At 42.8% G+C, this 15,222-nt stretch overlaps 2 protein-coding genes across 9 annotated transcripts in view; both read left to right on the forward strand.

Annotated features, from left to right (window-relative positions):
- The first annotated feature begins 3 nt into the window (after positions 1–3).
- RNF8 (ring finger protein 8) lies at positions 4–13,189 on the forward strand. Of its 8 annotated transcripts, none has more exons than XR_012673118.1 (9): positions 4–309; positions 2,945–3,073; positions 4,604–5,344; positions 6,514–6,576; positions 7,408–7,497; positions 8,663–8,770; positions 9,764–9,968; positions 10,881–11,013; positions 11,845–11,932. XR_012673118.1 is itself a non-coding variant. In XM_075146792.1 (9 exons), exons 2-9 carry the CDS (start codon positions 2,113–2,115, stop codon positions 11,882–11,884), a joined length of 1,404 nt encoding a protein of 467 aa, XP_075002893.1. In that variant the 5' UTR covers positions 49–309; positions 2,033–2,112; the 3' UTR covers positions 11,885–13,189. The 8 variants fall into 8 exon arrangements, 7 of the variants coding, with proteins under 7 accessions (XP_075002890.1, XP_075002886.1, XP_075002889.1 ...); XM_075146792.1 differs by lacking the exon at positions 10,881–11,013 and adding an exon at positions 2,033–2,133 and having other exon boundaries at positions 49–309; positions 9,764–9,975; positions 11,845–13,189; XM_075146787.1 differs by lacking the exon at positions 10,881–11,013 and adding an exon at positions 2,033–2,133 and having other exon boundaries at positions 55–309; positions 11,845–13,189.
- Positions 13,190–13,891: 702 nt separating this feature from the next.
- Positions 13,892–15,222, forward strand: part of CMTR1 (cap methyltransferase 1) — a 31,863-nt gene continuing 30,532 nt past the window's right edge. Inside the window, exon 1 of the mRNA XM_075146782.1 lies at positions 13,892–14,616. Within this exon, the coding sequence (XP_075002883.1) occupies positions 14,604–14,616 (13 nt within the window). The 5' untranslated portion in view covers positions 13,892–14,603. The remainder of the gene's footprint in view (positions 14,617–15,222) is intronic.

Below are 15,222 nucleotides of genomic sequence, written 5' to 3' on the forward strand. Positions count from 1 at the left end.
GGGGCCGAAGGGATCGCGGAGGACCCCCACGGGGCGCGGTGGCTGAGGAGGCGACCGCCCTCGCCGGCTCTTAGAGCGCCTGCGCAGCCTCTTCTCGCGCTCCGGGTTCGATTAGCCGGGCTGTCGGGCGGTGCGCGGCCGCTACGCCGTCTCTCACCTCGCGAGAGCGCCGGCGTGGCCGCAGCGATTGCTCCCGCCTGGTGGCGGCGGGCGGACGCCATGGCGGCGCGCGGGGCGTCGCACCTGGCCTGGTGCCTCCGCCGGGTCGGAGCCAGCGGCGACTGGCTCCTGCTGGAGGCCGGCACGCAGGTGAGCCGCGCTGGGGACGGGGCGGGGCGGCCTGGGCTCCCCGCCGGCTCCGGCCCCTCGGAGGGGGAGGGTGGGCGGCCGAGGCGCGGCTCATCGGTGCCGCCCGGGGCGGGGGGGCGTTACCGGCGCCGCTTGGCCGGAGCCCCGTCGCGGCCCGCTCCTCCCTGGGCCCGCGCGGGGCAGGGGCGAGCGGCCCTTGGTGCGCCGTGTTCCGGAGCCTCGTTGTTCCTTAACGCGCTTCCTAGAGGAGAAAAGCCCCGCCCCGGTTAACGAGCGGCGGTTGTTAATGGCCGTTCGGAGGAGCCGGCCGTTCGCCGCCGTGCCCGCCCGGCCTCCCCGAAGGGCGGCTCGGTGGGGCGCTGCCCGGCGCTCCCGCCGACAGAGAGCGGGGAGCAGCGGCCAGAAGCAGCGCCTTTGAGCCCCGGTGCCGTGGGAGGGAGCGGGGCGCGGGCGCGAGAGGCCGGTTTGCCAAGTCTTCGGTTGTCAGTCTTGTGTCACGCGGGGTCGTGCTCAAGTAGGAGTGTGTGACAGTAACGTCGGTGGGGGGGAAGCCCTTAGCCTGGCCAGCCAGGTGGTGCTTTGGCGAGGTTAACGACATAACGCAGTTGAGTTTTGTGGCTTAAGTTATTCAGGTGTAGACGAGGTCATGTTTTAAATCTGTGTCGGCGTGGTACAGGAATAACCCTTTTTCGATGATCATGTTTTTTAATTGAAAAGCCCGAATGGGCCTTTGTACTCTTTCCCTTAAACCCAGCAGATGAACGCATGTGTGGAGAGGATTGCCGTTCTAGTGTCGAAATCGGGCAGTGAGGTGCTGTGGGTTAATGCTGTACCTTATTCCTTTGCACTTATGCATTGCAAAGGTACCCCTCTTAGTCACCTTTCAGTGCGAGGCAGCTCGTCAAGCAAATGTATAGTTTTGTTGCTCTCCCATCACGGATTTGAAGCCGTGAGGTGTGCAAGTGTGCTCAGTGAAGGATTCGAGTTAACAATACATCTGCAAAACGTGCAGCCGGGGCTCTGCTGATTGTGCAAAGAATCTCGATCAAGGTGTTGTTACTCTGATTGCCTGCACAGCGCTACATTCCTTGTCACAGGCAACAGGGGGACTGACGGCATCCTGGTACTGCAGGCTTGGCAGGTCACAGGCTGGCGTGTTAGCACAAACTGCTTTCACTGGGGATTTAAATGTCAGTGCCAAACTGCACTGCTGAGGTGTGGGGGTGTGCAGTGGTCTGCCAGTATTGCTGCGGGCAGCAGTGAACTCCAGCAGGCGAGCAGGAATGTCTCGGCCCCCCACTGCCGTTTGCTCAATGAACTTGATCAAGGGGCAGTTTTGTGGCTGGCCCTACTTGGTCTCGCTGGTGTTAGTGCACGAGGCCACGCAGATGTGTGTCACCGGGCACTAAGGGTCGTTCACATGGGTTAGGCATTTCTGTTGCAACTGCCGGGACAAGTGCAAAGCTGAGTTTATAACTGAATCTGCCCGAGTCTCTGTACTTCTTACAAATGCAGTCCACGTTGACAGACACTAACATGGATGAAGCATTTAAGAGGTAGGGATCAAACGTGGTTAAGTTTGCTTTCAAGATCTTGGTTTGCTTCTTTACATTTAGTTATGAGATGCGAGTCCGAGTCCTTGCTTTCAATTCAAGGTGAGACCTGCTCAGGTAATGTGTAGTGAATGAACTTTTCTTGACTGCAGCATCTTGCCATCTTGTAGGAATTGGAAGATGTGATGCAAATGATTTGGGATTGCAGGGGAAAAGAAGGGCAGCCTTCATCTAAGGCTACATTGCATCCATGTGGTTGTCTAACGACGTGGTAAGCTGACTGAAAACTTGTGCGACGCACAGATGAATAAGAAAAGTGTGTGTGGTTCTCAGATCTTGCAAAGGAGACAGTGGAGGGAGGGAGAGCAGAGCCGTGCTTTAAATGGCAGCCTGCAATTAGATCAGATTTAATAAGATACTGTGAAATGGTATGATTAAATTATGTCCCTTCTTCTGAAGATGCTATTAGAGTCTAATCAGATTATTTAGATCACTTTCAGTGCTTGTTATGAACTGCATGTAGCTTAGTTTCCGAACCTTAAGATTGATGGTGGGATTTACAAAAGTATTGCACATTTAGGGCACGGTTACGTGTGCGGTTTTTTTTGATGGCAATTTTCTGGGATATTTTTTCCTGCATCTTTCCTGTTTACAGACAGTTGAACAGATGCAGCTAGCAAAAGAAGAAGGTAAGAAGTAATATTGAGACCCACAAACAATTGTACTGGTTTGAAGAAATGGTGTTTAGTTAGGTAATGAATAAGGTGGGACACAGATGGATTGAGAGTGGCTTTGAGCAGCTTTGTTGCTGACGAAGATTTCCATGAAACCAAGGCTGTAACCTGCCTTAGAGCAATCAAATTTTCCTCAGTGGGAGAGAAAGACAGTACTTGAATCTTTGTCGATTTCCATTTTCTATCTACTCTTGAATTTAAATGAAAAAAAAAACCATATTATCCTGAACTCTTTGGAAATAGCTATAAGATGCTAATCTAGATTTCTTCTGTACTTGAATTGAAACCATATAGACTGAATTTACTATGTCGTTGCTGATTGCAGTTACTAAACTCCTTTATTTTTAGGTAACTATAGGCCGAGGATTAGATCTCACGTACCAGCTGGTGTCAAAAACCTGTCCCTTGATGATCTCTCGTAAGCACTGTGTTTTCCAGCAAAATGCAGAAGGGCAGTGGACTGTCAAGGATAACAAGGTACAGAGATTGATTAAAGACCTTGTACTCTGAGATTCACTGAAGAATGGGCTCAAACAATATATGGGCTATGATATAATATGGTATAAATGTGATAGAAGGTCCATGGGAATGCGTCTTGTCTGTTGTGCACTTCCAGCAGGAAGCTTCAGTCTGCTGGAATTGGGATGCAAACTGTATTGCTTTATGTACATTTGTCTTGTGGTTTAGCATTTTTCAGACAAGTGTAGTCTCGCCAAGGGCACTTTGCAGTCTGTGAACCTGTTTCGTGTTACTGTCTTAAAAAAAAAAAATCCTATGAATTTTGGCAGTATTCAAAAGGATAATGTTCTTGTACTGCTAATGAAAGGCTAAACTGATACTCCTTATTGTAGTGACACAATTGCTTTAATTGTAATCAACTACAACAAGAATCTATTGTTAGAAAAACCATGCTTCATGTTATGTTCAAACGAGTTTCTTCTGAAAGTTCTCCTCAGCTGATTAGAATAAAGTGTTGATATCAGAGTCCTCACCTATGTCTCACTTTGACTTCAGTAATCTGGTTTTTATATCATGATCTCTCCACTTTCTCATTCAAGCTGAAAACTAAAATCAGTAACTTGCTTTAAAACAGCACAGGTGGAAAAAAAATGTTCAACATGTCATTCAGATTTGAAGGATGTTTGGGTCAAGAGCAAATTAGTCAGAAGGAATGGAGTGGCTACTATTAAAATTACTGCTCTTAAACAAAACTCTGTTGCAGTACTTCTATAAACTTGAAAACTTACAGGTATTGCATGATTGGAAACATCTGTGGTAGATCAGCTACTAACACTTCCTCTGTGTTATCACTGCTACCATTTGGTCAAGTTGTTTTATTGAATCTCTTTTAGATACGTCAGTTGTTAATGATTCTGCAGTTCATCTTGAGCACAAATCAGTTTTGCTGTTTTTCAGAACGATTTCTTGAGCTGGTGTCTAATTTAAAAACCCTTTTTCTGCTTTGAACGTTATCTCTAGAACATTTTCCTTCTTGTTTATATGCTCCCTGTATTTATGGAGAACTGTCTCTTTTTTTCTTTAAGCAGTATAAGCTATGCTCCTTTTTCTTTTCTAGTTTCTTCTTGAATTTCAGGTGACATTAATTATTAAGAATAATTACTGCAATATTCTATGTCCTTGACAATTATCTATTGTGGAGTCTTTTCTTTTTATTGGTTAGTTCTTATTTCTGAAGCTTTTGGGCAGGTCTTTTTCCCCTTAGAGTTCATTCTTTTCCTTCTGCACAAGCGCATATATTGATGTTGTTCTTAGTGCTTGTACACAAAATCTGTAATGCAGGAATAATGCATGGTAAATAACGTAATGCAATAACTGTAATAAATGGGATACTAAGCCAATAAATTGGGTATTGCAAGGTTTATTTAAAGAGGTGGCTTGTTCTGATTGCAACACTGAAGAGGTTGGATATGTTTACAGTTGCCAGAAATAACTTGCAGAGGACTTTAACTGCATATTAAATTTTGCTGATTCTCTGTTCGTTTGCAGAGTCTAAATGGAGTCTGGCTTAACAAACAGCGCCTGGATCCCTCAAAAGCCTATCCTATTGCTGAAGGAGACCGTATCCAGTTGGGAGTGCCTTTGGAAAACAAAGAGACTGCTGAATATGAGTATGAAGTAATTAAAGAGGAATGGGAGAAAATCAGACCCTTTTTAGCCCAAAGGAATGACCTGGGGAAAGCTAAGAGTTCAAGAACTAAACGTAAATTTAGTTTGGAGGAATTGGAGACATCTGGATCAGAAGGCCCTTCAAACTCCAGATCCAAAAGAGACAGAGTGGCCTGTGACAATGAACCTTTGGGTAAATCGTGGGGAAGGGTAGAAGAGGCCAAACAGTTAACAGAGAAGATGGATGTCAAGCTGCCTTCTCCTGGACCAAGTGAGGAGGATAGTGGTCCAGTGCGTACTAGCTCTGTGCACTCCAAGGAAGCTGTGTCTGTTCCCCATAAGGACCAGAAAGGCTCTGGTCTTGCACAGTCGTGGACTGGCTTGGAAATGCTGAGGAAAACTCTAGTAGATATAATGAAGTTAAAGGTCAAAGTGCAGGAGAAGCAGACAGCAGTTCTGAATGTGAAGCAGAAGCGCAGGAAGTGTGCTCAGAAGGAGATCCTGGCAATGGAGCAGGAGCTGCGGGAGTTGCAGGACCAGCTGTGCATGGAACAAGAGCATCATCAGCAGCAGGTGGAAGAGCTAGAGAGGACATTCTCTAAAGAGCAGCAGAAGCTAGAGGTATAATGGTGGTAATCTTTTTGGCCTGTGTCTTTTCATTTTTATGGAATGCCTAATGTAAGACATTGATCCAAATAAGATCTTGAACCATTCAGTAACACAAATAATGTTTGTATGAATTACTTCTGTTAAAATTGTCATGGAAGTATTTCACTTCCAGGCATGTGTACCAAAAGAAAGTGGAGAGACAGAAGGGATTGGGCTGCATGGGGAAATAGGAAAAAGGCGCAAAATTTTTTTTTCGCTTTTTTTGTTTTACTAGCACGTTCATTGCAGCAAGATAGTAAAGCATTTCAGTTAGTAAAAAAGCATGTTTTTAAATAAAAAAATCAAAAGTCTCTGCCTGATCTCCTGTGGTTACAGAGAGGACAGGTTGAAAAGTCTTCACCTTAAGTGTGAATTTCTTTTGGTATATGGCTGAATTAATGCCCAGTTTGCATGGCAAATCCATTCTGTTTCCAAGCACGTGAATTATTGTATGCCTTAATCCCTGGAGGGAGGGAGATTTTTTTTTTTTCAAAATACTTTCAAAAAACCCTTTCTTGCAATCTGTAAGTGTCTTCAAGCAGTATGCGTATGTTGATAAGTAGCTTTTTTTAGATAACACACTGAACTCTTTCTATTTGGGTTTGCTCAAAATCTGGTTTAAAGGAAGTAAGAATTCATCTTGGAGTGAGTTTCATAATTTTTCAGTTACTTCCTTTAAAATCTGCTGCTAAAGGCAAGATATCTGTATCAGAAGTACAGAAAGTCTGGAGTTGTGTGCTTAGGCACAACGGGAAGTTCAGCAGGAGCTGTAGGTACCTCTGACCTCTTTGAATGTGCTCAAAGATAGAGTTGAAGCTTTTTCTCATATTTAAGCTGTTGCTGACCACTTTGCTTCTATGAACATGCCAGTGCCTTTAGAGCTAGAGTAACGTGGAGGTGTTCCAAGTATGTAACTGTAAATCATATATCCATTTTAACTCTTCACAGTAAATGATCGCTCTAATTTCTGTCGTACACGTGTTAACAGTAGAGTGGGACATCTCAGGGTTTGGTGAAAACCAGCGTTGTTTCTTTAAGCATATCCTCTAAAGAGAGTGTGCAAAGTAGTCATTTTCTATGCCTTGCTTTTTTCAAGTTGTTTTTCCCCCCCCCCTCCCTTTTTTCCTCCCCCCTGCCCCCAGGGAGTAAAGTGGCAACATGGGGAAGAGAATCTGAAGGAGCAGCTGGCCCAGGTCCTGCAAGAGGCAAGTAGTTATGAGTCTAGGTTTGGTCTAACTGTGTAACTCTGATATTTAAATCTGTCTTACTGCTGTGGCCTCTTGGTAGAAGACGAGGACTTTGCCTTAGGTGCAGATTGGGTGATCTTCATCTACAGACCAAATTTCTGGCAGAAAGCGGCAGACCTTGTTTTGTGGGAGTTGCTATTTGCTAGCAAATATTGTGAGAATATGCACTCAGATTGAAAGCATTAAGTAGCTGCAATGATTTTTTTTTTTTTTTAATTTGAATTTGGTCCTTGGGCTGGTGGGGTTTTTTGTGAGGTCTGTCTGCTGGGTATCTGTTTTGGGGAAGTTGTTTTGTCAATTTTAACCAGATGGAAAAAAATTTCACTCTTGGTTAGGAATGTTTTTGAAGAGATTGCCACACACTTAGGTTTCCTAGGCTTTTTCCAGAAGGCCTTTCCTTTCAGAAAGCTAATCTGAAAACAGCTTCAGGTAACTCTGCATACAGTGACAGGTTTTTGTGATCCTTATGTGTCAAATACCCCTTCATACTCAAATGTCTCAGATGTGCTCAAAATGGTGACCGTAAAACCTAACTGAAATGAAAGAGTAACCTCGGAGAGGGAATGAGAAGAGCCATGACACTGGGAAGGTCATAAATACTGGCATTACATTCCAATTTTAAGTTAAGGCTAAACTGCCTTAACACCCTGACTCGTATAGACATGTGTTGCTCTTTTAGGAGGAGATTAGGAGAAATGAGTATGCTGAACCTCATGATTATGGCCATGTATATTTAATAGGATAGCTTATAATAGCACTCTTATAATTTCTGGGATGGTATTGTTACAGCATCATGCTTTGATGGAAGAACTGAGCCGTAGTAAAAAAGATTTTGAGGAGATAATTCGAGCCAAGAATAAAGAACTGGAAGAAACCAAGGTAAGGAATAACTGAAATCTCAGTTTTATTCGTAAGTGAAACATGATATGCTGCAGCAGAGGAAATGGTTTATTTAACATTTGCCTTGACTGTACTTTGCCTCCCATAGTGAAAAACTCCTGTATTTTGAGGTGGCAGCTGACTCTGGTTTCCAGGATTGGGGAAGGATACACCTTGCTGTCTTTATAAATTAGTGTTGAACAGTCATTACTAGATCTTCCTCAATCATAAAAAAAGCCCAGAGCACCTGAACTGTGTGTTGTGCAAGAGAAGTGGGCCCATTCCACCCACTCTTTTAAAAAAACAAAAAAAAAGGAAAAAAAAAAGTGTGTGTTTGAAAAGCGAGGTGCTTTATTTTCAGTTAGAGTATGTTCAAGTAAAACTGCAGTGTACCAGCAGTCTTACAAGGGAGTGTAGGACTGAAACAACATGGAATTTGAATAATGAACGAGGTAAGCCACGTTTCTTCCTGCCCTTGACACAAGGTGATGAGTGGAAAATAATAAGGAGATCCTTTCCTGTGTCTTACTCTTGGAGATTATGACATTATCCATCCCTGGCTTTTTGCTTTATGGGTTTTTTTATGTCGTCTTTGCAAGTCTGTTGCTGTTTCAAGTATAGCTTTAATTGGAAGAATTTCTCTGTTATTTTTAGAAGATAGAGCAGGTACCTAGGAGCTTAATTTAACTCCAAACAGAAAAAAAATATTGGGTAGTTAAATGCAAGTAAATGTTTTAAATTCTTATGCTTCTTTTTTTTTAATATTTGAGGTATTTTGTCTGTTGGGTGTTTTGCTCTTTACATCAGAAGAACTGTTCTGTTGACTTAAGCCAAACTCATGCCAGGAAGAGGTTGAAAGAGATTCTGAAAAGATTGATCCAGCTGGTAGTTTCTTTAGGCTGAAGGGAATTTTGGTAATGGCAGCTGTTCTTGCTTGTAAGATCTCTACAGTGGGTGGGAATATTCTCAATACTGCCGTGACTACGAAGAGGAGAGAGGTTACAGATCTGGGTACATAATAGACACAGACTTGACACGTGGGGACTTGCAGTTGTATGATTTTCTACTTGTACCACCTTCCTCTGCACACACACTTCCTGCCAGTATTATATTGAGTAAAACCTTTTTCTTTGTTGATACATGACCATATGTACTTTTCCACTAGGAGGAGAAGGAAAAGGTGAGAGCCCAAAAAGAAGAGGTGTTGAATCAAATGAATGATGTGTTGGAGAATGAGTTGCAGTGCACAATCTGTTCTGAGCACTTCATTGAGGTATGTTTAAACCGGTATGGGTTTGCCAGTAAAGAGGAGACTTGAGAAGCTTTTCCTAGTTCTATTAAAGCAATAGTCAAGCTTATTTCTTTACTTCACTGGTTTAACAGTCCCAACAGACCCAGTGAGTTGTGGGTAAGGGTTGGTCCAGAAATCCATTCTGTCTAACCTAATTATCTCCTAGGCAGCAAGTTCAGCTTTGATGTCTCTCCCTGCATAGAGATGAGTGCTTAATCCTAAGATGCATATAGGCTTGCAGCAGTTTTGGGTGTTTTTGAACTGGTGCTCTGAGCTGCTGCTGACAGCCTGCTTGGGGAATAATCATTTTGCTTTATGGACCTTGCTTTAAGTTGACTAGGGTTGGACTGCTTCAGGTTTAGATATAGGAAGAGGTTAGTAAAGGAAGGGAGGTGCAGTGTTCAGTCAAGTCCTGAACCGTTTATATTGTTCAGATAAACTCTTTGGGAAATTGGCCTGCTTTTATTTGATTCTAGAAGTGATAGGCTGTGCCTGAAATGTAGACTGTTATTTCTGTTTGTGTTTTGCTAGAACTTCAGTTTCATTACATTCATTTCTACTACAGGAAGCCTGATGTGTTAGCCTTGTTATAATGACTTAAGAGCTAGCTGAAATTTTGATTTCTGGTTTCTCAGTAATTTAAGATGCTGTTCTGCAATATCTGAGTTTTTCCATGATTTATCCTTTTCAAATTGGGGAAACTTATAATAGAATTAATTCTTTTTGTCTGTGTTTCTGACTTGCTATGATCTACGGTGAATCCATTAACCAACTTGTAAAACTTGTCTGCACTCTGGCGTGGGAGAGTTTTTGTGTGTAACCCCTACAAAGGCTACAGAAAAGGGGCTTTGGGCTTCTTCCCCCGCTTCCCTTATAGGAAGTGTACACCTAATGTTTTTCTGACTTCAGTATTTTTTTCTTGACAATGCTTGTGTGAGCATGCTCTGATAAGTATCCTTCCGTCGAATTCCACAGGCGGTCACTCTGAACTGTGCGCACAGCTTCTGCTCCTACTGTATCAATGAGTGGACAAAACGTAAAGTGGAGTGCCCTATCTGCAGGCAGGAGATCAAATCAAAGACACGCTCTCTGGTGCTGGATAACTGCATTGACAGGATGGTAGAAAAACTGGATGTGGAAATGAAAGAGCATCGCCTGACCCTTATCAGAGAGCGGAAAGGTGAGAGGTGGGTGGATGTGGCATGATGAGTACAATCTCATTCCATCTATTTTGCACAACTTTCTTTGGCACCTCTATACCAAGGAGATACTCGGGGAATGTACCAGAAACACTAGAAAATTAATTTCAAGATATGTGGTGTAACTAGCTTTACTGCACAGTAAAATAAAATTAATAAAAAGTTTGGAAAAAGATTTCGGTATGAATGCCACAGTCGAGCGGGACAACTTAACCATGCTAAAGGTTACGCTGTTTCAAAGAGATAATTAAATAAAAGCAAAACTATATAGAATGGGCCTTGCAAAATTTACCAGGCACCTTTTAATTAAACTATTTACTACATCATTGCAAAAACTCAGCAGAGCAGTGACGAGAAACTCTGAATTCTCTTCTGTGTGCTAGATTTGTGTAGGAAATCTCTGAAGGTAGTGTTAGTGTGTCATGTAAGTGTATGGCTGAACTGGCAGTTGCTCTGCCATGTTAATTTTTGTGGAGTTAAAGCCACTTTGGCTTAAATGCATAACCTCTTGCCTAGTTGTAGCTAAAAGACTGTGCATGGCAGCGACGGCTTTAAGTAATACTCCAGTATGGGGTATTCCTATTCTGCTTCCCTCTTCCAAATTTGTTTCTAGAGCACTTGACACTGGTATCTAGGTGCTGAAATGTGGAAGTCTTTTCCTGCTACCCCTTAACAAGTTTCTATTGCTGTGTTCCCTTAAGTAATTGTCTTGGTTTCCCCTCATAGAGGTGAGTGCATGATCCTTCATTTTGCAATGTGTCAAGCCTTTTACCTAATGAAAGGTGCTTTTGAAACGTTTCAGATTCTCCATGGTGACACAGAACAACATCGCTAAGCAGTGTTAATTCACTGAAATTATAACCTGTTTAACCAACTCGGTTTGATTCCCTCAGGAAATGCTACACTGCGCAGAGGCTGCCCAGCTCGGCTTCGTGAATTGCGTTCACCTCTGCAGAACTGACACTGCTCTTGTGTAATACGCACATCTGCAGAGTATGCCACAGCACTGTTGAAGTGTCTCATCAGGTAGCTAGTGGTGATTACATGAAGTGGTGCCTTCATTGGAGCCCACTTCATTTCTGTATGGTAAACCAGTGGTCCTCATGCTTGTTTGAACAAAAAGGAAATAAGCTCATAGCCTACCTTTATATGTGATAGATACTGTAATTATATATATGGCTATTAGGAGGAAATAATTTAGCTTCACCATGACACACTTCAGCAGGAAGGATGAATTGTTTCTGTGCAGTCTTTTTCTTCAGTGATGGAAATATTTTGATTGAGATATAGATGACCATGTGTCTATTTAAACATGAATTCCTCAGAAGAAACCAGCTGAAAGAGAAATAATGACGCAGGTGGCACTTGAGCAGCTCAGTCAGAGCCTCCCAAGAAGCCTTTCCAAGAGCCTTAGTAGAACGGGCACCAATTGCTTGCACTCTTAAATGTGTGGAGGTTTTGGCGGGGCTGTAAGTGTCCTGAACAACCATTACTTGTTTGAGAGCTCCTTACTACATTTTGTTCCTTCCCTCTTTCTTACCTGGCAAGGCACTGTAATGTTAGCCACGTCCATTGCCAATTGTGTGCCAGTGAAGGGATGGAGAATGTCATCTCCTCATCTGTGCTATCTTAACAGGAAAAGACATATAGGAAACTTAAGAAAATAAACAAAAAAAAACCCAACCCTTTGTTCTTTTAACGCTGAAATTGAAAAGAAAAAGGCCTGTGCCCTGCAGCTTGAAAGACCTATTGCAACCTGACAGTGAGAGGCTACAAGTTTCAAAGAGAACTAGTAATTTAGCGTTTGTGGGTACAGTGGTCACTGCTAACTTTTGTATCTGTGTGTTTTGAATGCAGGGAAACAGAATGTGTTGGTGAAACCAGCCACAGACAATGACAGCAGTGTCATTTCTTCCATCTATTCCATCTTGTCGATGAGCAATTGTGACAATGAGGACTCTGAGGAGGATTCTTACTATAACGAAAGCTACTACATTATCTAAACACTGTTACTGCAGACTCGTTTGCCTGTGTGCTGCCCAGAACCAACCTAATGGTGTTTGGTTGACTACTGCTGGATGAGTGGACTGGACGTCTGGAAGGAGAGACACTATGAAGAGGCTGCGGCTGAGAACTAGCAGCATTTGGAAGAAGGACCTTATTTTTTAAATGAATGTACAGAAGCTTGATCTCTAAAACACACTGTAAGAGAACAAACTGCCATTATGCTAGATGGTTGACATACAAAACCTAGGCTTCCATGATCGCTCGTGACCTGCTCGGTGTAATGTAACAGTTTGTATGCGTCACTGCCCTTTCCTTAGTGAATGACATGTTTAAATATGTACATCAGCTTCCCTTATTTTCAAGCAGCAGAGGGAATGCCCCAAGCTATTTGGCCATCCCCACCAGCAGGCAGGAGAGGTGTATCAGGAAAAAGCGCCAATGTGGGTTTTCCTCTTGAATTTCATATGGCAGCTAGAGTCATCCCAAGTCTCTGGCAGTAAAGGTAACGAAGAGTGGGTTATGAACCCTGTCAGCCTTAAGTGCTTAAATGCATTGTAAGCTGAGCCGCTGGCCATCTGTTTGCTCTGTTGATGTTACTCATATTCTGTTAGATAGGGATGGAGAAGATTAAATCTTCCAGAATTCCTTAGCTAGTGCTCTTTTCATATAGTATCTTTGGTTTGTTCCCTCTTCAGGCTTTTGCATAAAGGGTTTTAGAATTGGGAAGCAGCGCATCCAGAAGTTATTAGTAATGACTTCAGAAACACATAGAGTTCTGGTCAGCAGCAGAGAGGAACCTCTGCCTCTTCAGAAGTGCTGCTATCTGAATTAGTGAAGTGTCCTGTTGGCAGGGTAGGAAAGCAGCATCTGTAGGCAACCACAAGGCACAGAAGGAAGCATTTAGTTTTATTGTTTACAAAACATTGCTGTTGAGCCGTGGGTTGTACTACCCTCACAGCAAATCACTCATCCCTAAGAGACTGAGCAAGTCTTGCCTCATCCTATCATGAATTTGTCTATGTGGCATATGCTTTTGACTTAGCTGTTACATGGAAAGGACTGTTTTACACTGTGAGAAGAGGATGGGGGAAGCCCTTCTCATCTGTAATATTTCTTGGGCTATTTGTATGTACTTTCTTGTTTCTATGTTTATTTTGTTTAAGAAGGAAAATATAAATCCATTTCTGCATTAGTCTCCCTTGGTGCAACCACTGAGATGAACGTCTTTCTCCTAGTTGTCCTAGATTTTTTGAGAAAACACAGACTATCTCATTTTAATGACTTTGCTTCATGTTTTGATTGCTGTAAGCAGTGTGACTATTTTAAAGTTATTTGAAAGACTTTTCTTCAAGCCTGTGGCTACCCTAACAGTAATTTAGTAGATACAATCATACCTCTTATATTCTTCCAGTAAAGAAAGATCCCATTAAAAAGGTGCATGAATGATGATGCTGTCCTAAAGAGGTAGTGCGTCCTGACAGATTTTATTGGTAGAACTTAACCAGGGGAGGTAGGTCTGATCTGTGGGCCAGGCAACTTTCTTAAAATCTTAGTGTAAGGTTTCTTTTGTGAAAAGTCATTACATCTTGAGTTTTCCTCTTTCCCTTTTAATGTTAATTTTCTATATGTGTTCTTGAAAGCTTCTTTTGTGAATATATGCTCTCTAGGATGTCTGAGAGAAGAGGGTTCCTCAAAATGCTTGTGAAATAGGCTGACACTGGAACAAGCATTCCCCATGAAGAGGAGGAGGAAAGTACTCTGGTTACCTAGGACTGCAAATTCTTCTTCTGTGTATCTCTTCCATGTTGCTGCGCTTTTTTTGCTCATTGCATTTTGCTAAATATATTTATTTTGTTATGTTGGTGTTTATGCATATTGCAGAGAAGAATAATGCTGCTTCTAGTAACAGAGTAGTTCTTCGGTGTGATTTCTGAGTGTGTCCTCTTTTCACTAGAATATGAAGAACATAAGTGGTATACCAAACCATTTCCACTGTTACCAGCAGATGTATAGTGTGTAAAGGCCCAAGGAGAGAGGTTCAGTAACAACACTGTTCACTTGCAAAAGCATTTCACTGACAAAAGCAGACCTCTCCTCCCAGTTCACGAAGTTCCTCAGTGAAACTACTATCGGATACGGAGCTGATGACTAGATATACAGAAGCGTCAGGTGAACTGTTGACCTTCTGGAAAAGATGTCCATATTTCTCATACTATGCTCTCCTTTGGTCTGAGGTCTGGATCCTTTCTTCTACTCAATTGTACATCTGAACGTCTCCTTGGAGATGTCATCCCCTGAACTGTTACCTGTCTTGGGATGGCATCAAGCATGTCCAGTCTCGCATCAAGGATTTAGGTTACAACTCTGAGCTAGTTACAGTTGATGCACAGCAGGCTTGATGCAGGTTCAAGACTTGCTGCTTTCTGTTGGAAGATCGCTGTCATGTAGTGTGATAATCAAACACTTTCAGAGCAATATATTGTTTATCAACATCAGCAGGAATATCTGGGAAGGAGTGATAATGGATTGCGGAACGGGACCATCACAGAGGGATGGTGTGCTGTTTAACTCCTGCAGATCTATGGATTCAAAGATCAGTCTGATCTACCATGTCAGTGCTTGGTAAGCCTTAGCAGCAACTGTCATTTAACTTTGCAGAAGATGCAACAGGCAACTTAATAACCCAGCCATGTGTCCCCCCACAATTTAAGTGGTTTTATCCAAGATAGCTCTGACTAGTCAATGTTTTGCTTCCTGCTCATAGTCCTTCTTCCCTCCTGCCAGTCCCTTTTGCCATAATTTCACATATTTAAACACATGCCTTGCAGCAACTAGATAATTATAAACTACATTTCCCAAATAGTATACTCTTGTCCCTTGGTGCTACCGTGTTTGTTTTGGTATTTAAGATTAAGCATTCATGCCTGTGTACTGAGCTGTATGCCCCTGGGTTTCAAACTTAATGTCAAGTACAAGACAGCTCGATTAGTGTTTGAAGTCCTCATTTCAAACAATCTATAGGCATGTATTAGGCTTTAATTGTTTGAGAAGCTTTATCATCGCTGGCCTTACAAAACCTGTTCTGGCTGTGCTCAAGTAACGGAGCTGTAGTTAGCTAACGGTGAAGGGCCGGGCGGTGAGCAGGCTGTAGGCTTTCCTGTAGGCGGACAGTTTCTCAGGAAAGCTGCGCTGCCTGCAGGAGTAATGACGTTTCCAGCCAGCACGGCG

The sequence above is a fragment of the Calonectris borealis genome, chromosome 3, assembly GCF_964195595.1.
Source record: "Calonectris borealis chromosome 3, bCalBor7.hap1.2, whole genome shotgun sequence".
NCBI lineage: Eukaryota > Metazoa > Chordata > Aves > Procellariiformes > Procellariidae > Calonectris > Calonectris borealis.